Source organism: Heteronotia binoei, chromosome 12 (genome assembly GCF_032191835.1).
Source record: "Heteronotia binoei isolate CCM8104 ecotype False Entrance Well chromosome 12, APGP_CSIRO_Hbin_v1, whole genome shotgun sequence".
Taxonomy (NCBI): domain Eukaryota; kingdom Metazoa; phylum Chordata; class Lepidosauria; order Squamata; family Gekkonidae; genus Heteronotia; species Heteronotia binoei.
The window spans coordinates 69,110,030-69,136,526 of NC_083234.1; the positions used below are offsets into that span (position 1 = coordinate 69,110,030).

At 47.9% G+C, this 26,497-nt stretch overlaps 1 protein-coding gene across 1 annotated transcript in view; it reads right to left on the bottom strand.

Moving 5' to 3' along the window:
• LOC132580027 (collagen alpha-1(XXVII) chain-like) overlaps positions 1 to 26,497 on the bottom strand; it is a 406,754-nt gene that overhangs the window by 17,049 nt on the left and 363,208 nt on the right. The window contains 8 exon segments of the mRNA XM_060250632.1: positions 865 to 882; positions 5,095 to 5,130; positions 6,398 to 6,451; positions 7,646 to 7,708; positions 10,106 to 10,159; positions 13,532 to 13,639; positions 20,578 to 20,685; positions 25,250 to 25,357. Of these exon segments, the coding sequence (XP_060106615.1) occupies positions 865 to 882; positions 5,095 to 5,130; positions 6,398 to 6,451; positions 7,646 to 7,708; positions 10,106 to 10,159; positions 13,532 to 13,639; positions 20,578 to 20,685; positions 25,250 to 25,357 (549 nt within the window).

Below are 26,497 nucleotides of genomic sequence, written 5' to 3' on the forward strand. Positions count from 1 at the left end.
TTCTACTTTGTGAGCTACTGGCATTAAGGTTGTGAGCTATTGCATAAGTTGGTTTGCTCTGGGGCTACCCTTCCTGAGCCAAGACAAAAATGTGTGAGCCGGAGGCTAAAGAATGTGAGCTAGTTCACACTAATTCAACTTAAGAGGGAATGCTGCTCACAACTGTGGTTTAAGAGTGTTTGGGGGGGAGGGGTCACCCCAACTGCAAGACTAAAGGCACCATACATTTTGCATGTTACGTATGAAATTCGTGCGCCTGTGAAATTTATTTATGCAGGTGTGCACACTTATGTATAATATGAAAATCACAGACAAAAATATGAAGGAATAGCAAAACCTTATCAGCCACAAAGAGAGACCAAAACATTGGGAGTTGGGGTGGGGAGCAGAGCTGCCCCATATCATAGGAATAGCATGTAAGAGCTTGGAGCACAAGGAGGAACAACCTGATTGACAGGAATCTGGTCTAATGACCACTTTCAAATAATCTCCTCGGTCGGGAGCCCCAGCGATGCCATTCATCCTGAGCCAGGCTTCTGCCTGCCGTTGATATGATCTTGGCTCTCCTCTAATTCTGTCATTGTTCAGTTTCAGTGGGTTCATTCTTTGTCAAGCTTGTCCTTGTTCTTTGTTTGGGGGGCTTTTTATATCCTCTGATATCTGTCAGATGTGTATTCTTACACTGCAGCTTGGCACCAATACCTTTTACAAGAGCTTTTTTTTTGGGGGGGGGGGGAGGGGTTGTATGTCTATCAACAGCCCCTTTCTCTACTCCTTTCAGCTTTCCAAGGATTTGGTTTTGCTTCAGCAAAGCTTTTGGGTGGAAGCAGCAATTGATGTTAGCCAGGGGTCTGACATCCTCACCTTTGGCCCTTGCAATCCCTGGAAGAAAGAAGAAAATGAAAATGGGTCATTCATTGAAATCACTTGGTGGGGTTTTTTTAGATGCACTGGCTTATGACAAAAAATATTCTTAGGGTTTGTAGAGTCTCAATGCACTCAATGCACAGCAGCCAAGAAGGTCTGAGCGCCTGCTCTGGCTGCAACGCCACTGAGGATGTTCTCCGCAGCTGAGAACGAAACGTCTGGAAGAAAAACTTTCTCCAGTAGAACACGGCACTTGAGCCCGAAAGACTCTACAAACCCTAATGATGTTACCAGCCGTGAAAACCTGAAATCTTTGAAAAATTATTCTGTTCGAAATTGAGACCATTTATCAAGGCCATTCAGTTGGCTTTGAGATTTATTAGGATTTGTTGAGGTTTACTTCTCTAGCCACCAATTTTTTTTTAATACTGATTGTAACATACAAGTTGTATGACAGCGCTGCATCAAGCCGGCTGAATGAGAGCACGGAGACGTGAGTTCTAATCCTCACCTCAGCCATGAAACTTGCTGTGTGACCTTGGAAATGGAAAGGTCCCCCGTGCAAGCACCAGTCGTTTCCGACTCTGGGGTGACGTTGCTTTCACAACGCTTTCACGGCAGACTTTTTACAGGGTGGTTTGCCATTGCCTTCCCCAGTCTTTTACACTCCCCCCCCCCCAGCAAGCTGGCTACTCATTTGACCGATCTCGGAAGGATGGAAGGCTGAGTCAACCTTGGGCCGGCTACGTGAATCCAGCTTCTGCCAGAATCGAACTCAGGTCGTGAGCAGAGAGTTCAGATCACAGTACTGCAGTACTGCTGCTTTACCACTCTGCGCCACGGGGCCGTGTGACCTTAGGCCACCCCAAAATGAAGGGAACCTTGCTGTGTGTCCCTGCACTACCCCAAAATGAGGGGAATCTCATACATAATCTGGAGCTCTCAGGTGGAAAAATTAAACATGTGAATAGTCTGTTTCCAACCCGGACTTTAGACTCTCTCGATATAAAGCTATTCCTACTATGGATACATCGTTCCCTGATAAGAAGAAGATGACTGCAAATTTATACCCCACTCGTTTCTCTGAATCAGAGACTCAGAGCGGCTTACAATCTATCTTCTTCCCCCATAACAGACACCCTGTGAGGTGGGTGGGGCTGAGAGAGCTCTCCAAGAAGCTGCCCTTTCAAAGACAACTCCTGAGATAGCTATGGCTGACCCAAGGCCATTCCAGCAGGTGCGAGCGGAGGAGCAGGGAATCAAACCCGGTTCTCCCAGGTAAGAGTCCGCACGCAAAACATGCTGGGGTTTACTTAATGAATCCTGCCATCTCTGTTCCCTTAGGATGGTTTGTCCTTGCAAAAATATGGACCCCTGAGATATTTGGAGAGCCAGTTTGGTGTAGTGGTTAAGTGTGCAGACTCTTATCTGGGAGATCCGGGTTTGATTCACCACTCCTCCACTTGCACCTGCTGGAATGGCCTTGGGTCAGCCATAGCCCTGGCAGAGGCTGTCCTTGAAAGGGCAGCTGCTGTGAGAGCCCTCTCCAGCCCCACCCACCTCACAGGGTGTCTGTTGTGGGGGAGGAAGGTAAAGGAGATTGTGAGCCGCTCTGAGACTCTTCGGAGTGAAGGGCGGGATATAAATCCAATATCTTCTTCTTCTTGTAACCCAGCCCCCAGATTCCTCTGAACATGATCTCAAACAACTATCTGCTGCCCAGGATTTATCACAGCCCCGACACAGATCTGCTGGACACAGATTCAGAAAGGGGAACTCTGCAAGGGAAGATGAGTTAGGAGACCCTGAGCCCGGGAGAAACATCGCAGACCTTCCAAGTATCACAGAGCCTGCTTTTGCTGGTATAATGACCCAGGTTCCAATCCCTGGCACACCAAGACAGGAAGTCCAGAAGTGAGTGCTGTTTGAGACTTTGCAGAGCCGTTGCCCATTAGAGGAGACACGGCCAGCTCAGTACAAAGCTTCATATGTTCACCCCACTTAAATTCCCTTCAGATTTCCTCGAAGAGCAGCGCTCTGGCTGAAGGGCATCAGCCGTCACATAGGGGTGGATATAAAGCTTCTCTTGAGCTTGGGACTTGGCTCCATCAACCCCTGCTGTCTCCGAGAGCTCTCCCAGGTCCTGAGGAGCCCAAACCTAACACGGTCAGTCCATAACCAGCTCTCTGTTATCTGCTCCCAGGTGCTCTTTGCTCCAGAGTACTTCCCCCAGCTTGGCTGGAACAGGGCAGCAATAACGTAAAAACCATCAACTAGCCAAATGCAATATTTACTCCTATGCACACACTCTAAAACTCCCTAAATCCAACTGCATCCATAACTGGGAACTGCCAGGAAAAGCGAATTTAATTAGCAGAGCAATGAATCTTTGTAAGTTTGAACCAACGCCCGAATTCTCATCCAAATTCATCTCCGCTGCAGTTACATAGCTAAGTCCTTGATTCGGATGGGTAGCCGTGTTGGCCTGAAGTAACACAACGAATGCCGAGTCCGATGGCACCTTTAAGACCGATAGAGTTTAAACTTTGTTGGTCTTGTTCATTCATTTGTTTGCTTAACTTATTGTACGGTCAAAGACCAGCATAGATAAAATAAAAGGTCAAGGTAGTCTCCTGTGCAAGCACCAGCCGTTTCTGACTGGGGAGACGTCGCATCACGACCGTTTTCACGGCAAGCTTTTTATAGGGTGATTTGCCATTGCCTTCCCCAGTCATCATAGATAAAATACTATGAAGGTATTATTGATGAAAAAAAAAAACCCACAGAATTAAAAACAGGCAGTAATATAAATAGACAGTAACAGTAATATAGTAGTTATTTACTTAAAGCCTGATAACAAAAAAGCAACTGATGGATTTTATAGGCTGTTGCACAAAATTCTGCTACTGAGGCTGAAGTTGTTGGGTTTCTGTCTTCTAGGAGAAGAAGACTGCAGATTTATACCCCGCCCTTCTCTCTGAATCAGAGACTCAGAGTGGCTTACACTCTCCTATATCTTCTCCCTCCCACAACAGGCACCCTGTGAGGGAGGTGGGGCTGCCCTTTCAAGAACAACTCCTATGAGAGCTATGGCAGACCCGAGGCCATTCCAGCAGCTATGCTAGGAGTAGCCTAACATGAATCCAGACTCGTTCTTCCAGGTATTCTGTTAATCAAAGGGGTGATGGTCTTAGTGCGAGCATCTTGATAGAAGGGCCAACATAGAAGGTGATCTACAGTCTCAATTTCTCCTTCACTGCAGGGCAAAGCCTTTTCCCATAGGGAATTCTATTAAATCACCCATCTAAAACTTCGTTGGTCTTAGAGGTTTCACTGGACTCAAACTCTGTTCCACAGGTAAAGTCCTAGTAGGTAAGATTTTAACCAATAGTCTGCAAAGCTGATGTTCAACAATCCAGAGGTAATCTCTGCAAATTAAAGCAACAATATTCTACCACATTTTTACCCCCCCCCCCCTTCTTCCTCTACGGAGTTCAGGGTAGCATACATCATCTTCTCTCATCCATTCTACCTTCACAGCAAAAGCCAGAATGAGAGAGAACTAACCCAAAGTCACCCCAAAAAGCTGCAGGGTTGGGTGTGTGTCCAAACGTGAGTCTCTCGGCTTGTATTCCAACACTCTAACTACTCCACATTTTTAGGGTGTGGGAGAGTACATATATGCCGATTCTGTTTCTGCTTGGTTTCAACAAGGATCTGTGATGTTAGTGTATGTGATGTTAGGTAGCTCTCCAGATGTTTTTTGTCCACAACTCCCATCAGCCCCAGCCACTGGCCATGCTGGCTGGGGCTGATGTAGGCAAAAAACATCTGGAGAGCTACCGTTGGCCACCCTGGTGTATGGCATAGCCATCAGAGGTGAGCCAGAGGTGAGGTCAGTGCTAGAACATTTGCACAAAGTCCAAAGTCCATTCTCTGGTTAGAAGATCACAGGTAACAAGCAACAAAGGCCTCAAGGCCTTGGAGAACCTTGGTAGTATGCAGTTAGTACAGATAGAATGCAGGACTTGAGCAGCTGACCGTTCACATTGATAGAAGAAGGTGACTTCATATCTTTCTAAACCGCTTAGCTGGATGTCCCACACACCGCTTTCATTAGTCACTTGCCAATTGTCATAAGATCAGACATCATGTGGTCTACTTACACCAGTGTGTGAATCAGCCCCCCCCCCCCCCCCCCCCCGGAAAAAGTGAAGGACCACTCACCATTTCGCCACGACTGCCTTTGTCTCCTTTGGGGCCCTGTGTGAATTTTAAAAAAAATACACGCTCATAAATTTGCTATTACTATACTCCAGATCCTAGACATTTTGAACACATTTATCTGCTTAAAAATCATAGTGAAGAAGAAGACCGCAGATTTATACCCCGCCCTTCTAGCTGTATCAGGGTCTCAGAGCGGTTCACAATCTCCTATATCTTCTCCCCCCGCAACAGACACCCTGTGAGGTGGGTGGGGTTGAGAGGGCTCTCACAGCAGCTGCCCTTTCAAGGACAGCTCTGCCAGAGCTATGGCTGACCCAAGGCCATTCCAGCAGGTGCAAGTGGAGGAGTGGGGAATCAAACCCGGTTCTCCCAGATAAGAGTCCGCGCACTTAACCACTACACCAAACTGGCTCTCTAGTGTGGATCTAAGAGAGTGGAAGAGTTAAGCCACTTCAAAATTCAAGCAACAGGAGGCACAGTCGAATGACCCTCCATCTGTAAAGCTCCCTGCCTGAGGAAAGCTAGCATGGCAGGGAGCAAAGTTCTAGCCAAGGCCATTCTTCCCAAAGTTAGTTTTTCTACATATAGGGAGTTACATGCTGATAGAAAAACTGCATGCAATATGATTGATGATGTGCTTAATTTTAACATTTACTTTTTAGTATTTTGCTCCAAGGTTGCTCACAGAAGTCCCAAGCACATGGTTACTCAACATCAAGGGTGGCCAAACTTGCTTAATGTAAGAGCCACAAGGAAGGGAGGGAGGGAGGGAGGGGAAGCGTATTCAAACTGCATTCTAAAGCTGCCCTTTTACTCCCCCCTGAATATGTAGTCCTGGAAACGTAGGCCCTCTATGCCCTAAATTTTCCCTGGGGTGCATCTTGTTTCACCAAAGCCTGATATTGTGACTGAGGGGAGACACATGACATGCAGCCAGAGGGACACGCTGCAGCTAAGTCACTGGTCAGCCTGTTGCCCAGATTAGAGGAGCGCAGCAACCCCGCTGGGAGGGGTGCCCAGGCTGCTAGGCATGGAGGAGGCAGAGCAGTGTTGGGGGGGGGGGGTGAAAGCTCAGAAGAAGCATAGCTTGGCGATGCCAAGGGAGGTGGGAATGGCAGGCTGTTGATTAGAAGAGCCCAGAGGCCCACAATCATCTCCTTCACAGGGGCAGCTGCAGGCAGGGAAAATTCACCCATGAGAAAGCAAGAAGGCAGCCACGGAAGTGTTTTGTCCCCAGAGCTGATGGGGGTGTCACTGTGTGTATTCTCCACTTAAGACCGAATGAACCAGACAGAAAACTTACAGGGCTTCCTGTTGGACCCAGGATTCCAAGTGGTCCAATAAGGCCTTCCTTCCCCTGCAGAGATCAGAGATGTCAGTGAGTTTGTAAGTCCCCAACACTTCCCACTGCCAAAGCTACGTTCTGTTCTCTCATTCATCCCTTCACGCAACGTCCCTCCCAAAGCAGCCCATTTTTATCCCCCCTTTTATTATTTATTAACTTTTCCCATCAGTAACACATAAGTAATTATATACACCAAGATATGTTAAAAGATAATCTTCACAAATAAGCGCAACAAGATAATATGAGTTAATTGCTTGAAACGTGTAGGGTTTATATTTAACTATCTCAAAAACCCTTAAGCTACCACTGACACCTTGGAAAATTCTCAATATAATCCCAACTCTGCAGAACAATGGTTCTTGGCATTGGAATATCTCACACTGAATTATACAATGAAGGACAACACTCCGTCTAAGCAATATTATCGTCTACTGGCACATTTTTTAACAGTACATTTAGAAGAGAAAAGTGTTATGTTTTGCAGTCTTGGAGTCACTTTGTGTAAGGGTTATTCCCAGGGCTTTTTCTGTAGCAGGAACTCCTTTGCGTATTAGGTCACGCACCCCTGATGTAGCCAATCCTCCTGGAGCTTACAGGTCTCTTAGTACAGGGGCTATTAGTACTACAGCTGCCAATCCATCACGTTTTCATTCTGCCTTGCCTTAAGAAGCTCAAAGTGCACATGGATTTTTCTTTCTTCACTTGATACTCAAAACAGCACTATGAAGTAGGTCATGGACAAATGGAGAGCTCAACCAAGTCTCCTTAGGCCAGTGGTCCCCAACCTTCTTGGCACCAGGGACCAGCACCAGGGCTGGCCCGCCCACCGCAGCCCCAGGACCAGCAGGGTGGGGGGCACCGAATTTTCCACCACCCTCTGTGGCACTGCGCAGCCTTGCCGCCCTGCCCTTGCAGTACCACACAGCCTCGCCGCCTTGGGAGCAGAGAACCCTTATTCTGTTCTGAGCTGCAGGGAGTTACAAAACAGTCTGATGCCGAAGAGTAGAACAGGAGTATACTTCCCGTGGGGAAATTCCCGGACAAAACAGCCACGATGAAAAGCCTCTCGTCTGGCCACATGTCTGCCCCTCAGCTTCACGGTTATTTCTCTGCTGTCAATTCCACCGGTTATTGTGCAGAAGAACTCAGCCCCAACACAGAAAGAAGGCGATCATTAGGATTGGAAACAGTTTTTAAAAAACTTACCATGAGTCCTTGTGGACCTTTCGGGCCTTGAATTCCCTTGAACCCGACATCTCCGGGGGGTCCCTGTGGATATAAATTACAAGGGTCAATCCCAGAAAGAATCCCAGCTGCTCGCAAAGCACAAAACTTTGTTGCACTAGTGATACTGCACTATTAAAGGAATGAGGAAGTCCAGGGGTGGAATTCTAGCAGGAGCTCTTTTGCATATTAGGCCACACACCTTTGACGTAGCCAATCCTCCAAGAGCTTACAAGGCTCGTTTTTGTAAGCTCTTGGAAGATTGGCCAAATCAGGTGGGTGTGGCCTAATATGCAAATGAGCTCCTGCTAGAATTCCACCCCTGAAGAAATCTCTTCCCTTCCCAACATCACTGCTTTAGCTCCATGGCCCAATCTGACCCCATTGTTCAGAGAAGGGACCGCTGTTAAGAGACCCTGGAGAAATACTTTCAAGAACTGTAGCAGCCCAAACCAAAAGAAGCATTTTGGGTAACACCCACAGGACTGGACAATTTCCCCTTCCATGAAAGACCAATGAGATTTCCCAGCAGGGGCCTGTTTCAGATGGTTGGTTCCATGAGCCAGTTGAGGCGACCAGATATCTTTCAGAAACGCTGGAACCAAACTGAGCAGGGGAATGAGCTACAGCGATGCTACGAGTATGCATTCCAATCTGATGTGGAGATCTGATGACGTTATCCTGATTTTTCTACCTGTTGGCGCCGGTCTTGCATGGCAAAAAATATAGATGAGAAATAAATCCAGACTTCTGTTAAGAATCTAAGAGGTCTAGGAGCTGGTTGTTCATTGGAGGCCCTCTTCCCTTTTTGCTGCACCATGTCATTTTGTTCTGTTTGTTCAAAATATATATATACATGCAATCTTTTTTTAAAAAAAATCTGCGTCTGGTGTCAGGAATTATATTACAGGGGACCCTTCCACTGTTTTAGTGATTTGCAGACCTCAGGTCAGTGGCATTCTGGGAAAAAGATAACTGCCAAATAAAACAATTTCTTCAACCACCAGAAACCTCTGCTGAGCCAGTATATTTTCCTTGCTGCTGTTTGTTGGAGCGATGGCTCCATCGCCCTGTTCTCTAGCTAAATTATCGGCTAAGCTACTGACCTGAGAGAGTGGTACAGTGGTTAAGAACACGGACTCTAATCAGAGAGAACCAGGTTTGATTCCCCACTCCTCCACATGCAGCTGCTGGGTGACCTTGGGCTAGCCATAGTTCTCTCAGAGCTGTTCTTTCATGAGCAGTTCTTTCACAGTTCTGTCAGTTCCACCTACCTCACAGGGTGTCTGTTGTGGGGAGAGGAAGGGAAGGAGATTATCTGCTCTGAGACTCCAAGTGAAAGGCAGGGTATAAGTTCAACTACTACTACTACCACCAGGGCTTTTTTTGGTAGCAGGAGCTCCTTTGCATATTGGGACACACACCCCTGATGTAGCCAATCCTCCAAGAGCTTACAGGGCTCTTCTTATAGGGCCTACTGTAAGCTCCAGGAGGATTGGCTACATCAGGGATGTGTGGCTCAATATGCAAATGAGTTCCTGCTACAAAAAAGCCCTGACTCCTCCTCTTTTTCTTCTTCTGGAGGTGGAGTTGGTGAAGTCGCGGTTAAGACTGGCTCCAAGCAAATCCAACAAGACAAAAGCAGCAGATCCCTGGTTTCATAGATGAAGCAAATCCACAGGGGATTGCTTTCGTTTTGCTTTTGCTCTTCCAAGAGTATGAAACAGCCTTTTCTGTTTTCAGTAACTTGCTTGCTTTGGGGGTCCTCGAAACACCCACTATTCTAGTCACAGAAGACCTGCCTTTCCATGAATGACTCCAGCATTCTATGGTATTCTTTAAATTTTTGTTGTTGTTCAATCGCACAGTCGAGTCCGACTCTTTTCGACCCCATGGACCAAGTCACGCCAGGCCCTCCTGTCTTCCACCATTCTCCAAAGTCTGCTCAAATTCACGTTTGTTACATCAGTAACGCTGTCCAGCCATCTCACCTTTTGCCATTCCCTTCTTCTTTTGCCTTCTGACTTTTCCAGCATCAGGATCTTCTCCAGGGAGTGCTCCCTTCTCATTTGGTGGCCAAAGTATTTGAGCTTCAGCTTCAGCATCTGACCTTCCAGGGAACAGTCTGGGTTGATTTCCCTTAGGACTAATTGATTTGAAAACGCTCAACCATAAAGGGTGTGTGTGGGGGGAAGAGTGTCCAGACCCCAATCATGGAGCTGATTCCTCACCAACAAGGGCACATGTGCCAGTTCCAGGGGAAAAAATGGATGCAATCAGGTCCCTGTCACTGGATCCTTTGAACGCTCTTCCAGCCACGCAGGAGCTGCTTGTAAAAAAGAGCTTCCATGCAGCTTAGGGTACACCAAGGACCTTCAAAAGTTTCTTCACTTAATATGCTGGCTTGCCTTGACATGGTATTTATACATGCAGTGACCTCACCTTTGGCCCAAACAGTCCAGCAATCCCTGGAAATCCTGATTCACCCAAGTCTCCCTGGAAGTTAAAAAAAAAGGGGGGGGGGGTTAGTTTAAAGCATTGACCAAAGCACACCACAGCTCATGAGTCTGAACGGCAAAGCCAGGCTACCTGCAAGCCAAACTGAGTTTAACGGGCGAGAGAGATTGTGGAAACAGAGCTTCAAGCCGTTTGCTGTTGGGTCCAGCGGTGTCTTTGCAAACTTGGCAAGAGGCAAGCTGGAAAGATCACATTAAGGATTAATTGGGCATCGCCTGGGCCAGGAGCAGAGAGGCATTTGGGGGCAGGCAGGGGTGGGAGCAGAGGATGCTCAGGCCGGGAGGTACAGTTTTCCCACCGTATGAACGATATGAAGTTTCCACAGGGGTAGTACTTTTAGAACAAGCTTGTTTCTTTTCCGACATGCATTGTCGTCACCTGCAGTCACTGTGCAATGGGAACAGTGTGAGACAAGATCAAACGTCTGAAGGATCAGAACAATGGTCCATCTAGTCCAACATCCTATTTCTAACATCGGCTAACCAGATATTCTCCATAAACCCTGCAAGTAGGTCACAGAGGCCAAAGTGTTTCCCTTTTAAAGCCTTACAAGGGCCAAGCCTTACAGAGAGCCAGTCTGGCATAGCGACTAAGTGTGCGGACTCTAATCTGAGAGAACCGGGTTTGATTCCCCACTCCTCCACTTGCACCTGCCGGAATGGCCTTGGGTCAGCCATAGCTATCTCAGGAGTCGTCCTTGAAAGGGCAGCTGCTGGGAGAGCCCTCTCAGCCCCACCCACCTCACAGGGTGTCTGTTGTGAGGGAGGAAGATGTAGGAGATTGTAAGCCGCTCTGAGTCTCTGATTCAGAGAGAAGGGCGGGGTATAAATCTGCAGTCTTCTTCTTCAAAGTACACATTACAATATACAGGGCTGGCCCTAGACTGTCTGGCCCCCTCACTTCTGGTGCTTCCTCTGCACTGATGACATCACTGAGTCACATGGGGAGCACCCAATTTGGTCCCCTCAGAAGGCCGGCACCCAAGACAATAGCCTAGTTTGCCTAGTGGCCAGCCCGGCCCTGATAATATACACAACTCTGCAGCAGGGACGGGCTACCATATTGAAGTTCCAGTGAAAACTCCATTTAGGAGTGCCATGGAGACTCGCCACCAGGAATTCACAGCTGCAATATGGCTGCGAGTCCCTGGGACAGACTTGCATATGTTATAACACGCAGTTTGCCCTACACGAGTGACCGACGCTACACACACAAGTTGTTTATGCACTGTGCAAAGTTCTTCCTTTTCTCTATCCTAAATCTGTTTCCCGTGAGCTTTGTCGGAGGCTCTTGAGGTTTTGGGGAGGAAGAAAATGGTCACAAAACAAGCTGCAAAAACCTGCCGTATCCGCCGGGCCCCTAACCAGATGATCTCATCCCACTGGGCTTCCTTTCCAATCAACAGGATGATAAAATCCATGCCCTAAAGGAACAAGAACCCCTCTTGTTTCTGGATTTACCCTATGCCTTGAACATCTGGGCTTGGAAAGGGCAATAATAGAATCGATAGCTTAAGGAGGATCGTGGCAAAGAATTCCAAGTGGAACATATCCCAATTTCTACAGCCACGGAACTCCATTTCCCATCTCTTGACCTTTGCATAAGAAATGGGAAAGGCTGCTGGAACATTTGAGGAAAAGACCAAAACGACCCTCGATGAATCACAGAAATATCACTGATGTGGGGAAACAAACTATTTATGGCCAGGGCAGACTCAGCTGTGCTGTATTCCAAAGGGGCTTGTTCAGTCTGGCTGTAAATGACTCAAACGATGGGGTTTCCACCACTTCTGTTGCAAAAAGCCCTAACATCCTTTGGCATTGGGGAAACTTTTCCTGCCATGTTCATGAGACATATTCTGGCAAGGCAAGGCTTGTTTAGAATCTAAGAAGTTCTGAGTAGCTTTCCAAGGATCTATAAATGTGAAAACTAAAGCTATGCCAATAACACTCACACACACACTCAAAGCATTTTTAAAACATCTCTTTACAGACTCCTGGAAAGGAAGTGGGTTACAAACGTCAAAATAAGGAAAAGTTCAGTCAAAGAATATTTATCAAACACTTGGAGGCTTGCACAATGCCCCTGGGTCAATTTTGTTCCGATTTATTTATATCCCACGTTTCCCCCCACACGACGCTCAAAACAGCTTACAGCCAACACGAGCCTAAAAAAGGCACAGTGCAAAATCCTGGGCTGAATGCAGAAGGAAGAACTGCATGGTCAAACTTCAAGCATGTAAAAATTGCTGGGTTCCCCTGACTAGGCAAGAATGGTCATTCCAGTTGCGTTACCCTTATCCTATCCCTAAACTAAGATGAGACTTTCCCCGTGGATACAAGTCCCAAATGTTAAATAGCTGTTACATCTTACGAAACTGGTTATTCTTGATCACACTTACTGGACCCACCGGCATCCCAGCAGCCATAAACAGATCAATGATTGATTTCTTATATACAGTCACTGTCTTTCCTCCTCAACTAAATGCTCCAGTTTTTGGAATGAATTCCACTGTACAGTCAATAATTTCTTGGGCAGTCAATTCCTTCGCTTTATGATCAGCTATTGTTCATTTGTGGCTACTTCAAAGACAGTCAGACTATTGGTTCAACCAGCCTTTCCCAGGGAGCCTTGCCTGTCTCCTTCTGCTAGCAGGTGAAGACTTCTCTATTTCGTTTGACATTCCCGCAGTGATCCCTCCATCCTGCCTTGGTTTTAACGGTTGTTTTATGTATGAGGACTTTAGTATATGTATTTCAGCTTGGTTTGAATTCTTCTGAATGAGGTGTTTTTGTTTGATTTGAATGGTATTCAAGATGTATTTGTATTAGAAGAACTGCAGATTTATACCCCGCCTTTCTCTCTGAATCAGAGATTCAGAGTGGCTTACAATCTCCTATATCTTCTCCCCCCACAACAGATACCCTGTGAGGTGGGTGGGGCTGAGAGAGCTCTCACAGTAGCTGCCTTTTCAAGGACAACTTCTACGAGAGCTATGGCTGACCCAAGGCCATTCCAGCAGCTGCAAGTGGAGGAGTGGGGAATCAAACCCGGTTCTCCCAGATAAGAGTCCACGCACTTAACCATTGCACCAAACTGGCTCTCAGATGTTTTTGATCTGTTAGCTGCCTTGGTGGCTCTGAGGTCAGAAAGACGGGGTATAAATTCTGTAAATAAATAAGAAAACTGTAAACTTCCTTATAACCTAATACTCAAGATCCTTGAGCTAGAAACTGAGCAGGGGAACTTCTAATGGGCTGCATTATTGAGTTGATTCCCAAGTGACCTCCTTGGAGAAAGGGCGGAATAAAAACAAAAAAATATATATTTTCGAAAGACCTTCCTACTTACCGGCTGCCCCTTCGGTCCAGGATCCCCAGGGGTTCCAGGGAGCCCCATCCCACCTGGCGGCCCTCGCTTCCCCAACAGGCCGGCCTGCCCAGGTAACCCACTTTCTCCCTAAAAGAAAGAAAACGACATCAGTATAGCTCCAAACAAAACGAAATAGAACCTGCCTTCTCCGCTCCACCACTGAAGCTGGGCTCTGTTCTGGTGATGAAACAGCTGTGAGTCTGCTTGAGGGAAACTCTTGGATGGAGGATGGGTGGTCAGGAGTGAGAGAATGTGACGCAGGAATGTCTGAGAAAGCCGCTCAGAAATGCTGCTGTCTTGCCCTGACCTGGATGGGCCAGGCAAGCCCAATCTCGTCAGATCTCGGAAGCTAAGCAGGGTCGACTCTGGCAAGGACTTGGATGGGAGACCTCCTTGGAATACCCAGTTGGGAGGACAGGGCAGCTCTATTCGGCCGCCACTTTGAATATCTTCCAGGTCCCCAGCAGGGATCAGTCACCAGGAGTCGCCATGACTTCCGGATGCACACTCGCACGCGTAAAAACACTAACAAGGAAAAGATATCCTGCCGTCTTGAGTTCAGTAGTTACCAGTTTAATGTGTGGCCAACGGAAAAACTTGACTCTTTGCAGGCCCTGAACTTTCCCTGGTCTTTCCCTCTTCGTAAAATGTCACAGCCTAGAATAAATCCTGACCTTTAGAACCGCAAGCAGGAAATAATAAATTGCTGGATGCTTTTTTCTTGCAAAACAGTGCTATGTTGCATTGACTTGCGAAGGCACTGCACAAAGAGACAAAGCAAGAGCAAGTCGGAGGGGTGCTTGCATTTGCAGGACTGGCTGGGCCTGCTCACCGCTTCACCTTCTGCTACCACCCGGCCCCACCTCGCCAGTTAGCCTGCAGCACAGACTAGAGGGTTATGAGGGCTTCCTCAATCCTCATTCTCAACATGCAGTGAGTCACGGAGGTGGCGGAGAAACAGAGAGTGTTGGGGTTTTCTTTAGGACAGGGGTGGCCAAACTTGCTTACCTTAAGAGCCACATAGAATGAACGTCAGATGTTTGGGAGCCGCAAGACACGGATGTCAGATGTTTGAGAGCCACAAGGAAGGAAGGAAGGAAGCAGGGAGGGAGGGAGGGAGGGAGGGAGGAAGGAAGGAAGGAAGGAAGGAAGGAAGGAAGGAAGGAAGGAAGGAAGGAAGGAAGGAAGGAAGGAAGGAAGGAAGGAAGGAAGGATAGATGGGAGAGGGAAGAGGGAGGGAGGTGGAAAGAAAGCAACTTTACCTTTAAATGCATTCTCCAAGCTGTCAGCTGGCAGAGATAAAATGCCTTCTCCAAGCTGGCCAATAGGGTGGTGGGGGCTTCAAGAGCCACACAATACATGTGAAAGAGCCCCATATGGCTCCCGAGCCAGTTTGGCCACCCCAGCTATAGGATACCTGCTAAGCCGCGACACTTCCTTGACAGAAGACAAGAGCACAAGTCCAGGAGCACCTTAAAGACTAACAAATTCTGTGGCAGGGCAGGAGCTCTCATGAATCACTGCTCGCTTCTTCAGAATTTTGCCACAAATTTTTGCTAGTCTTGAAGGTGCTACTGGGCTTTTGCTCTTTTCTACTGCTACAGACAGAATAACACAGCTGCCCATCTCGATCTACTTCCTTGACAATCTCCTGTCTCCTAGATTAGTTTCCTTGGTGCAGTGGCTCCTAACCTTTTCGGCACCAGGGACCAGTTTTATGGAAGATGATTTTTCCACAGACCGGTGTGTGTCTGTGTGTGTGTGGGGGGGGGGGGGGCTGGGGATTTTGCTGTGCCCCAGGATGCCCCCCAGCCCTGCCCCCCCATGGGGGTCAGTTCAGTTCAGTTTATTGTTACAGTCGTTGACCAGAACATTATAGTCATTTAGAACAACCTTAAAAGTACCTTACAAAAAAGTCCCATAAAGAATCTGCATGTTAAAATTTGATGACTTGAGGTTTATAACAGTAAAAAGAGAATTCATTTTGAAAAGCCATTTTAAAATTGGTTAAAAGATTTGCAGTTTGGCCTGTTTGTCTCGCTTTTTGCGTTCTTTCTAAACCTGGGAACAGAACCTAGCCACCTGTCTTGTTGTCCGGTGGCTCCTATCTGACGTAAAATAATCTAATTCGAGTTTATCTGATCTGCCGGGGAACCTTTCTGACAGCAGGCTAATAATTTCCCTTCGGCTCACCGTATGAAAAGAACAATTAAAAATATATATGCTCCAGACCCCACGGGGGTCTTAAAGTAAGCGGCAGGCGAAGGTCGCTGCCACGCTGCCTCTTCTGCCCACCCGGGACTTGGGCAGATGAAAGAAGTGGTGCTTCAGAGTGAGGCCATGGTGCCTCTTTCATCCACCTGGGTCCTGGGTGGGCAGAAGGGATGGGGGGGCTGTTCTGCCTCACTCCAAGGCTGACTCCCCTGCGAGGAGTGAAGCCACGCCGCCTCTTTCATCCCCCTGGATCCTGAGTGGGTGGAAGGGGCAGTGCAGCACCTCTGCCTTGCCCCACGGCCCAGTTGCTAACAGGCCACAGACCAGTACCGGTCTGCAGCCCAGGGGTTGGTGACCCCTGCCCCAGCAGACTCAGAGAAGAAGAAGAGATTGGATTTATACCCCACCCTTCACTATCTGAAGGCGGCTCAGAGCGGCTTACGAATCTCCTTTCCCTTCCCCTCCCCACAACAGATACCCTGCGAGGTAAGTGGGGCTGAGAGAGCTCTGAAAGAACTGCTCTGGAGCAGAACAGCTTTGAGAGAATTTTGCAGCTGACCCAAGATCACCCAGCAGCTGCATGCGGAGGAGTGTGGAATCAAAACCGGTTCTTCCAGATGAGAGTCCACATACCTGTCCACCGCCAGATGGGACATAGGGGATCCCCTGGAATTACAGACATCAGTTCCCCTGGAGAAAAATGGATGCTTGGGAGGGGAGACCATGTGGCACTGTACTCCAATGAAGTGCCTGTCCTCTCCAGGCTCCATCCCCCAAATCTCCAGGACTTTCCCAACCTGGAGCTGGCAACCTTACTGGTGTGGTCCCCCTTCATCGGTGACCAGGAGGGAGCCTGGCAACCTTAAGCAGTGTGGATGTGGGGATCCCACAATGTCTTAAAGTAAGCGGCATCCACAGTGTGGATGTGGGAATCCCACAACTTCCTCTAGGTGTCCAGATTAAGACAGGATAGAGATCTAAAGGTTTACACCAGGGGTTTCAAACATGCGGCCCAGGGGCCGAATCAGGCCCCTGAGCAGCTCACTGCTGTCTGCTTCCTTCTCCCTCCCTCCTGCTTCCTTCCGCATCACAGCTTGTTTAATTGCACAGGAGCTACAGAGCAAAGCTCCTCCCTTGGGGAGGAAGTGGGGGGAAGGAGAGCTACCTTTGCCAGGCTCTCTCAATTGCGCAGCAGAGCTACTGAGCCAAGCCTCTCTTCCTTCTGTCGGCAGAGGCTCAACAAGCCAGTGAGGTGGATTAGGCAGACCGTGTGTGTGTTTGTCTGTGTTCTTTATAAAGTTTACATCTCCCCTACCTGGCATTCCATTTTACGACACGTGGCCCCGGCCAAACGAGGTCTCATGTCGGATCTATCCCTCATAACAAATGAGTTCGACACCCCTGGTTTACACGGTGCCTGCCCCCCTAAGAAGCTAGCTCCCTTGGTCTCTTTCTGCTGAACAGATCGATTTAATTAATTAATTGATTGATTGATTCCATTTATATCCCGCCCTCCCTGCCGAAGCGGGCTCAGGGCGGCTCGCTCCTTTTCTTTCCTCCCTGTTCTGAGTATGTTAGCCCAGGCAAGGGAGCCACCAAGCGTCCAGCTGGTCCAGTGTTATGTACGGGGGGGGGGGGGGGGGTCCAGAAAGCGGATTGCCTGAGGACCCCTGGTGGATTTGTAGCAGACGCAAAACGAGAAGCAGGAAGCTTTCAGGTTACAGCTCTGCCTCTTAACCAATACAGCCAGGAGACTTAACTAAAAGACATCAAATCGAGAGGACCAAGGCTTTTTTGTGTGTGTGTAGGAGCTCCTTTGCATATTAGGCCACGCACCCCTGATGTAGCCAATCCTGAAGCTTACAGTAGGCCCTGTACTAAGAGCCCTGTAAGCTCTTGGAGGATTGGCTACATCGGGTGTGTGTGGCCTAATATGCAAAGGAGCTCCTGCTAGAAAAAAAAACGCCCTGGAGAGGACAGAAACTCTATCTGACTGACTCTCACTAACAGCAGTACTTTAAAACAGGGGTGGCCACGGTAGCCCCCCAGATGTTTTTGCCTACAACTCCCATCAGCCCCAGCCAGCATGGCCAATGGCTGGGGTTGATGGGAGTTTTAGGCAAAAAACATCTGGAGGGCTACTGCTGGCCACCCCTGCTTTAAAAGCTGGAATTGAGTGCTGTCTTAGACTCGGCTTATCAGTCCGCTGGCCTTTTAGAAATCTTTTTGTTAAGCCGCTGTCTCTCTTTCCTTTTTCTTTTTTTGTCTTATTGTACTGCTGTCTTCATTCTATTGGTGGATTGTTCTTCATTGCAACTTTGGTTTGCAGAGCACCTCAGGAACCATTGACAGAGAGTTCTGGCCCTAGGTTGCTGTTGTTTTCTTTTTTTAAACAACCTGATTTACCAGCGACAGGGACAAGAAAAGAGGTACAGCTGGAAGACAACTGCGTGCCAAAAAACATTAAAGGCTCTTGCGCCGTCCTCAACTGTTAAGCTGCTGTTCTAAGCGTGGCCTGTAGGGGGCAGCGGCTGACAACGGAAGAGTCCTACGGACAGATAATTGAAGCCATACTCCGCCAGCCCCTGGAGTTGCCTGGCCTATTTGGACTCTCACTATCCCTCTACAGAGTTCAAAAACAAACAAACAAACAAAGCTCACAGAGCCTATTTATGACAGCGTCTGCATTTGGGCTGCAAACTTTCAAACTACCAACTTTCAGGACACGACCTCTTCAAACTGGGGATTATTTTACAAGTGGAAGGAAAGGGGGAGAATGCATCGGGGTAGGGGCAGCTCTCCCTTCCCACCCCCCGCCTGGGCCCTCAGTACCAATTTCACAATTAACAGAGGACATTTTGATATGATTAAACCACGCTGCTGGTGGGCCCCACGAGCTTCACTGCATAATTGCGCCCACAGCCTGTATCTTGTTTCAACTCCAGGCATGCAACATAGAAGTACATCAGTGTGTTGTCTATGCAGGCTCTAGATTCTCTAGCATTTGCAAATTGAATGTACTGAGAGCCCTGAATCCATTAGCCTCTTCCCATTACAAGATGACCAAGGTAAGCTCATATCTTCTATCACCTGATTCAGGTGGGCAGCCTTTTTGGTCTGAAGCAATGGAACAAAGTTTCAGGTCCCAGTGGCACCTTTAAGACCAACAAAGTTTAATTCTGGGTGGCAGCTTCCATGCGCATGCACAGTCCTTCAGATACATGTGTACCTGAAGAAGTGTGCTTGCACTCAAAAGCTTTGCTGTTGTTCAGTCGCACAGTCGAGTCCGACTCTTTGCGACCCCGTGGACCAAGTCACGCCAGGCCCTCCTGTCTTCCACCATCCTACGAAGCCTGCTGAAATTCGTGTTTGTTACAGCAGCAACGCTTATACATGTATAAAGAAGGGCGCTTGCTCTCGAAAGCTTATACATGTGCATCTCTAGCAGTGTGCTTGCACTCAAAAGCTTATATCCAGAATTAAACTTCGTTGGTCTTAAAGGTGCCACTAAGACACAAATGTTGTTCTGCTAGCATGATGTTATACAGCCTCTTCAGCAGACAGCTGAGGCAAAGGAGGAGGGATTTAAGTTTTGGTGCCTTCACCAAAAAGGCCCTTTCTGGGGTTGCCACTCGTCTAGTCTCGTATCGCCTGCCAAGATAAGCTTGAAAGCATTGTTAATGAGGCCTGGTAGAATCTTAAGGGGATGGGATATCAGGCAACATGAGAGAGCCAGTGTGGGGTAGTAACTGGAGCGTTGGACTAGGATCTGGGAGATCCAGGTTCAAATCCACATCCTGCCACAAAAGCTTGCTGAGTGACCTTGGGCTAGTCTCACTCTCTCAACCTAACCGACCTCATAGGATTATGGTGAGGACAAAATGGAAGAGAGGCGAAAGACCCAGACACTGAACAGTGGCATGCTGGGAGTACTTACTCAGGGCAGCCAGACTTCTAGCTGCACAATTTTGCAAGAAACAAACACTTACTGTCATTGTGTCAGCAGGAGTTCAGGAGCTGGCTATATTAAAGCTCTCTGAATTCATACATTGGCATCTCGTGAAGCTGAGAAAAAGTATATGACAAGAGGGACTGAGTCCGACAGCCTTCTGCAGTTCCGCTGCTGCTCAGAGCTGGTGTGTTTTAGCAATGAGAAGGTCAGGCTAGGGCTGAGAACTCTGGGGCTTGAATCTGCACTCATCCAGAAAGCTCAGAACAACTTTGGCCGGTCATTCTGTCAGCCTAACCCACCTCGCAGGGCTGCTGTGAGAATAAAATCAAGAACCAGGGGAGCCTCTCTAAGCATCTGGGAGAAAGGGAGAGAGAAAAATTACAGCATATGGGGGGGGGGGACTACGGAACTCTAATAGTGCGATCTTGAGAACGCTGAGCATGCTTCAGTAGGATTCCAAGGGGACCTGCTTAGGATTGTCCTGTAAGTTACTCAACGGGGTTAGGTATTTATTAAAATTGTGTATATCACAAAATGTTCCTTAAATTGTCAAGACTGAATGTGAGGTACGAAAAGTTCCTAATGAATTGGAGAAGAAAAAAAAAAGCAGAAGATGAAGCTTGCACAATAACTGTTTGTGTGTGTGTATATGTGTGTGTTCCTCTTGTGATCTGGACCACAGCTCTGCCTGCTGCGCTTCCAATTAGGCCATCTTTCCAAAAACAACACAGGCTACGATTCAAACACATCCAACGGAGATGCCCTTCCGTGCTCAGCAGGACTCTGGTGCCATTCCAGATCCTGACATTTGACAAGGCTTGCATTATAGCATTGCGGGGGGGGGGGGGGGGGGACTGACCTTGAATCCTGGGGGGCCCTGAGCTCCCGGGAGACCAAGCACACCCGGAGTCCCTCTCTTCCCAGACATTCCTGGCGTGCCTTCTTCCCCATCATCGCCTTGTTCTCCCTAATGGCAAAGAAAGAAAGAAGGGAAACATTTCATTCAATCATTAGGGTATTTTTTTTTTGTTTCCTGGTTTTACAGAAACACGTGACCATAATCTGCACAAATGTGCCCTGAAATGTAAGAGTGCCCGATCGTACCTGTTGATTCAAACTGTAGATCTTTTATCCAGTTTTATCTGATTCCCCCACTCCACAGAATTCTGCAGGCCGATCCGAACAGCAAGGCAGAACTGATTGTTTTGCTTAGCACAAAAGCAAAATATGCTTTTTTTTTTTTTCATTTCTTGTACTAGATTTCTCACTAAGCTCCCTTTCGAGTCGCTGGCTTTATAGTCCGCGTAGAGGAAAACGAAAGAGGCCACAGAAGTCTAAAGGTAGATTCTGAGCGGGATCATTACACAAATTTCAGTTCTCAGAAGGGGAGACATTCCACCGCCTGGAAAAGGCAGCAAGGTCAGGTTGCAGAATACTGGACAGATGCTCTGAAAGTGAATGGAATGACTCTAGTGGAATGAGAAGGGAATGCCCCTCTGCTACATCTGAGAATGAACTGGAAACAGCTCCTGGGCTGAAAATGCAGGCGAGAGATAGAAAGAGAAGGAGCTCATCTCAGAGGGCCCTGAATGCAGCCCCTGCACAGAGGAACAGAATGATATAGCCTGAAAGCTGATGATGGTGGACCAAACAACGCCCTTTGCCTCTTCCAAGAACAGGAAGTCGCACTAAGAATTCCAGTATTCCCCAGCAGAGAGAAGAGGACGTTCCATATCTTCTGTGATATGACTGAGCAGGGATCCTTATGGTCAGGCATTCTGGTGGACAGAGAGAAACATGGCAGCAAAATCCTTTGCCGCATCCTCTTCGGCATCAACGGAATTTATCCGTTTTATAAAGGGGAGTGAGCATGATGCTCGCATGGTGACACGCCACGTATCTTATCCCTAGATGCCCTTCTCCAACATGCCACGGAAGTGGCTGGAAATGAGCTTGGACGCTTTGCAGGAGAACCTGTCCTAGCTCCCCTGTTGCCGTGCAAAGTCCCATCCCACCACAGGTGACTTACGGTGTCTCCTTGTGGGGTTTTCAAGGATGTTCAGAGGTGAGGTTGCCATTGCCTGCCTCTGCACAGCGACCCTTCCCATCGAAGAACTAACCAGGGATGACTCTACTTAGCTTGTAAGATCTAATGAGACCAGACCAGCCTGGGCCATCTATGACAGCTCCCCAATAATGTCTTTCAGCCACGGCTTTTTTTGAGCAGGAGCACACAGGAACACAGTTCCAGCTGGCTTGGTGTCAGGGGGTGTGGCCTAAGATGCCAATGAGTTCCTGTTGGGCTTTTAAGCATTTTAACCTTTCTTCATAGGATTATCCTGAAGAATAATGAAACGGCCTCCTACTTGTACTACAGAATACCAAGACAAGAAAAACTGTCTTAACGGGAAAATGCACTCCATAATATAATATTATATAATATAATAATATATTGAGTGACTATATCTGAGCATGTGCAGTACGCTTCCCAGACACTGCTGAACAACTGCAAGTCAAGCTCTGTAAGCCCAGGAGAGCCAGTTTGGTGTAGTGGTTAAGTGTGCAGACTCTTATCTGGGAGAACCAGGTGTGATTCCCCACTCCTCCACTTGCACCTGCAGGCATGGCCTTGGGTCAGCCATAGCTATCGCAGGAGTTGTCCTTGAAAGGGCAGCTGCTGTGAGAGCCCTCTCAGCCCCACCCACCTCACAGGGTGTCTGTTGGGGGGGGAGAAGGTATAGGAGATTGTAAGCTGCTCTGAGTCCTGATTCAGAGAGAAGGGTGGGGTATAAATCTGCAGTCTCTAGGAATGTGGTGTGGTTGAACGCTATTTATAGGTAAATTGAGAGTCCTGGAATTTCTCCTTTTTTTACAATTTTAGCACTGAATGCCCTGAAATCTTCCCTGAAGACTGTGCTTCTGGTACAGGGTGATCTCCTTTTCCCCAGCTATGGAAACACAGTTATGTTGTTGCTGGGAAAATATCACTTCCTCGTCCCACCAACTAGCACTGTGAAAAGTGGGCTGTGTGAGTAGAACTGGCATCAGGTGGACAGTTCCGATGAGTTCAATAATGATAACTCCCCCTCCCAACCATCTTTTGTAACTCTGTTTTGGGGGAGAAAGAATCGGGGGGGGGGGGGTTGTAGCAGGAACTTTCTGCATATTAGGCCACACCCCCTGATGTTGCCAATCCTCCAAGAGCTTACAGGGTTCTTAGTACAGGGCTTACTATAGGAGGACTGACTAAATCAGGGCTGTGTGGCCTAATATGCAAAGGAGTTCCTGCTACAAAAAAAGCTCTGGAAAGAATACTTTGCCAGTGAAACATTCTCCTCTCCTTAACTGCTCAAATTTAATTTCAGCATGGCTGAAGATCATACGGTGGCATTAAAAAAATGCCTAGTCTCCCTGCATTCTTTCTTTCCTTTGAAAAAGCCAGAGAATTCCATTTCTGTGCAGCGAAAATTCCTACCATGATACTGGGACACCTGGGTACGAAACGGCTTTTGCAAAACTAGCCCACAAGGCTATCCTTTTTTTGTTACAAATTTAGCACTGGGGACTGCTGCTCTACAGGGAACCCACAAGCAGGATGACTTCCACAAAACCGGTCCCTAGTGTCAAAAAGTTTGGTGACTGCTGCTCTATAAGAAACCCACAAGCAGGATAACTTCCACAAAACCGGTCCCTAGTGCCAAAAAGTTATGGAACTGCTGCTCTGTAGGAAACTCACAGGCAGGATGACTTCCACAAAACCGATCTCTAGTGCCAAAAAGGTTGGGGACTGCTGCTCTAAAGGAAACCCACAAGCAGGATGACTTCCACAAAACCGATCCCTGATGCCAAAACGTTTGGGGACTGCTGCTCTCTAGGAAACCCACAAGCAGGCTGACTTCCACAAAACCAGTCCCTGTTGCCAAAAAGATTGGGGACTGCTGCTCTGTAGGAAACCCACAAGCAGGCTGACTTCCACAAAACCGGTCCTTAGTGCCAAAAGGTTTGGGGACTGCTGTTCTGTAGGAAACCCACAAGCAGGCCGACTTCCACAAAACTGGTCCCTGGTGCCAGAAAGTTTGGGGATTGCTGTTCTATAGGAAACCCACAAGCAGGCTGACTTGGTGCCAAAAAGGTTGGGGACTGCTGCTCCCTAGGAAACCCACAAGCAGGCTGACTTCCACAAAACCGGTCCCTGGTGCCAAAAGGTTTGGGGACTGCTGCTCTATAGGAAACCCAGAAACAGCCTGACTGCAACAGCAGCCTCCCACACGTTCTCCCCGGCGGCAACTGGCACAAAGAGGCCCACTGCCTCTGGTACAGGACGGAGTGGATATCCATCATGATTAGTAGGCCTGTGACTAGTAGATGGGCCCGTCCTCCATGAATTTGTCCCCTGCTCTGTTAAAGCCTTCCAAATTCAGATATCACCGCATCCATTTGGCAGCGAGTTCCACAATTTAACTACATGCTGTGGGTGAGGAAGTATGTCCTTTTCTTTTTCCTGAATCTTCCACCTTTCAGCTTCAGTGGATGATCCTCAGTTCCGGTATTATGAGAGAGGAAGAACAGTGTCTCCCTGTCCACTCTCTCCACACCGTGTATAATTTTATTGACTTTCACAAGTCTCCTCTTTTTTTTCAACTAAACAGTCATGCATGAGGGCTCCCTTTCTGAAGGCAACAGATCTGGCAGAGGTCAGAAGCAGAGGGAAAAGAATACATGAGTAATAAAAACCAGACGGGTTTTTTTGTAGCAGGAACTGATTTGCATATTAGGCCACCCCCATCCCCGATGTAGCCAATCCTCCTGGAGCTTACAGTAAGCCCTGTACGAAGAGCCCATAAGCTCCTGGAGGATTGGCTACATCAGGGGGGTGTGGCCTAATATGCAAATCAGTTCCCATAACAAAAAAAAGCCCTGAGAAAAACTAAACGGCAGTAGTAAGAGTGGTTAACTGTTAACCACATACAATTGCTATCATTGTTTATTGATGTTATTACATTTAAAACATACACCATCAAATGGCTTGCAGGGCCGTCAAATGTTTAGTTGATACCACTAAGAGTAGCTGTAGGAGCAGTACTATTTATAGCAGCTGCAGTACTATTATAACTACACTTGTAGGAGGAATACTGCCAACAGTTTTGATAGGAATAGGAGCAGTTCTTATAGTTAGAATTAACTCTACTAGCACTAGTAGCATCATTACTACCGGTAGTAATACTGGGCTAGTTCACCTTCCTCCCAGAGAAGGCAGAGGTTGCAGAACGGCTGCACTGCAACCTTTCGTGCTTAGCCCTGACCCAGATAGCCCAGGCTAGCCTGATCTCGGAAGCTAAGCAGGATCAACCCTGGCTAGTACTCAGACGGGAGACCTTCAAGGGGAATGTGAGGTGGGCATGTGAAGCCATCTCTCTGGAAAAACGTCCAGGCCCCAGTAGGAGGCGCTGGAGGTCACTATGACTTCCAGGCACGCAAGCACATACACACACCAAAAACAAAATACTTAAAGCATCCCATGTCATGCTTACCTTTAGTCCAGCACCACCATCTCTTCCAGGAATTCCATCGACTCCAGAAGGACCCTCTTGACCTTGCCTTCCAACCACTCCTCGAGGACCTGGTAACCCAATGAGACCCTGAGGACACAAAGGGGCTCATGTGACTGAAGCGCTTGAACACAGGAGACACAAAAGGGGAGGGGACAGCGGAAAGGGACGGTGGCTCTGTGGTAGAGCACCTGCTTGGTAAGCAGAAGGTCCCAGGTTCAATCCCTGGCATCTCCAATTAAAAAGGGTCCAGGCAAATAGGTGTGAAAAACCTCAGTTTGAAGAAAAAGAAGATATTGGATTTATATCCTGCCCTCCACTCCAAATTTCAGAGTGGCTCACAATCTCCTTTATCTTCCTCCCCCACAACAGACACCCTGTGAGGTGGGTGGGGCTAAGAGGGCTCTCACAGCAGCTACTCTTTCAAAGACAACTCTTAACGAGAGCTATGGCTGACCCAAGGCCATTCCAGCAGGTGCAAGTGGAGGAGTGGGGAATCAAAACCGGTTCTCCCAGATAAGAGTCCATGCACTTAACCACTACACGAAACTGGCTCTCTGGAGCCCCTAGAGAGCTGTTGCCAGTCTAAGTAGACAATATTGACTTTGATGGACCAAGGGTCCAATTCAGTATAAGGCAGTTTCATATATATGTTCATATATATATGTTCAAAAGCAAGTTTAAGCAAGTCCTCTGGGTGGCCAGCTGCATGTGCGGCTGTTTCCAGAGTGGTCTACAGCAAGGGCAAATGTAGCCCCCCATTGGGATTACACGCACCGTCTGGCCAGGCCGAATACTGAGTCACACCAGAGCTGCCCAAGAGAGTCCTTCCCCTCTGCAGAGAACATTTGATGGCTAAAAGCAAAAATAGCCACAGGGTGCTGCAGATTAAATTCCACCCACCCCTCCAGCCAATGGCTGGCTACGCAGTTCCAGGGTTTTTATTGAGCAGGAACACAGTTCCGGCTGGCTTGGCATCTATAAAAAAGCCCTATGTGATACAATGGTGACACCAGGGGGTGTGGCCTAATATGAAAATGAGTTCCTACTGGGCTTTTTCGACAAAAAAATCCCCATGTGAGACAATGGTGGCATCAGGGGGTGTGCCCTAATATGCAAATTAGTTATTGCTGGAGTTTTCGGGGGAACCCCCATGTGAAACAATGGTGGCATCAGGGGTGTGGCCTAATATGCAAATGAGTTCCCGCCGGCCTTTTCTAGCAAAAAAAT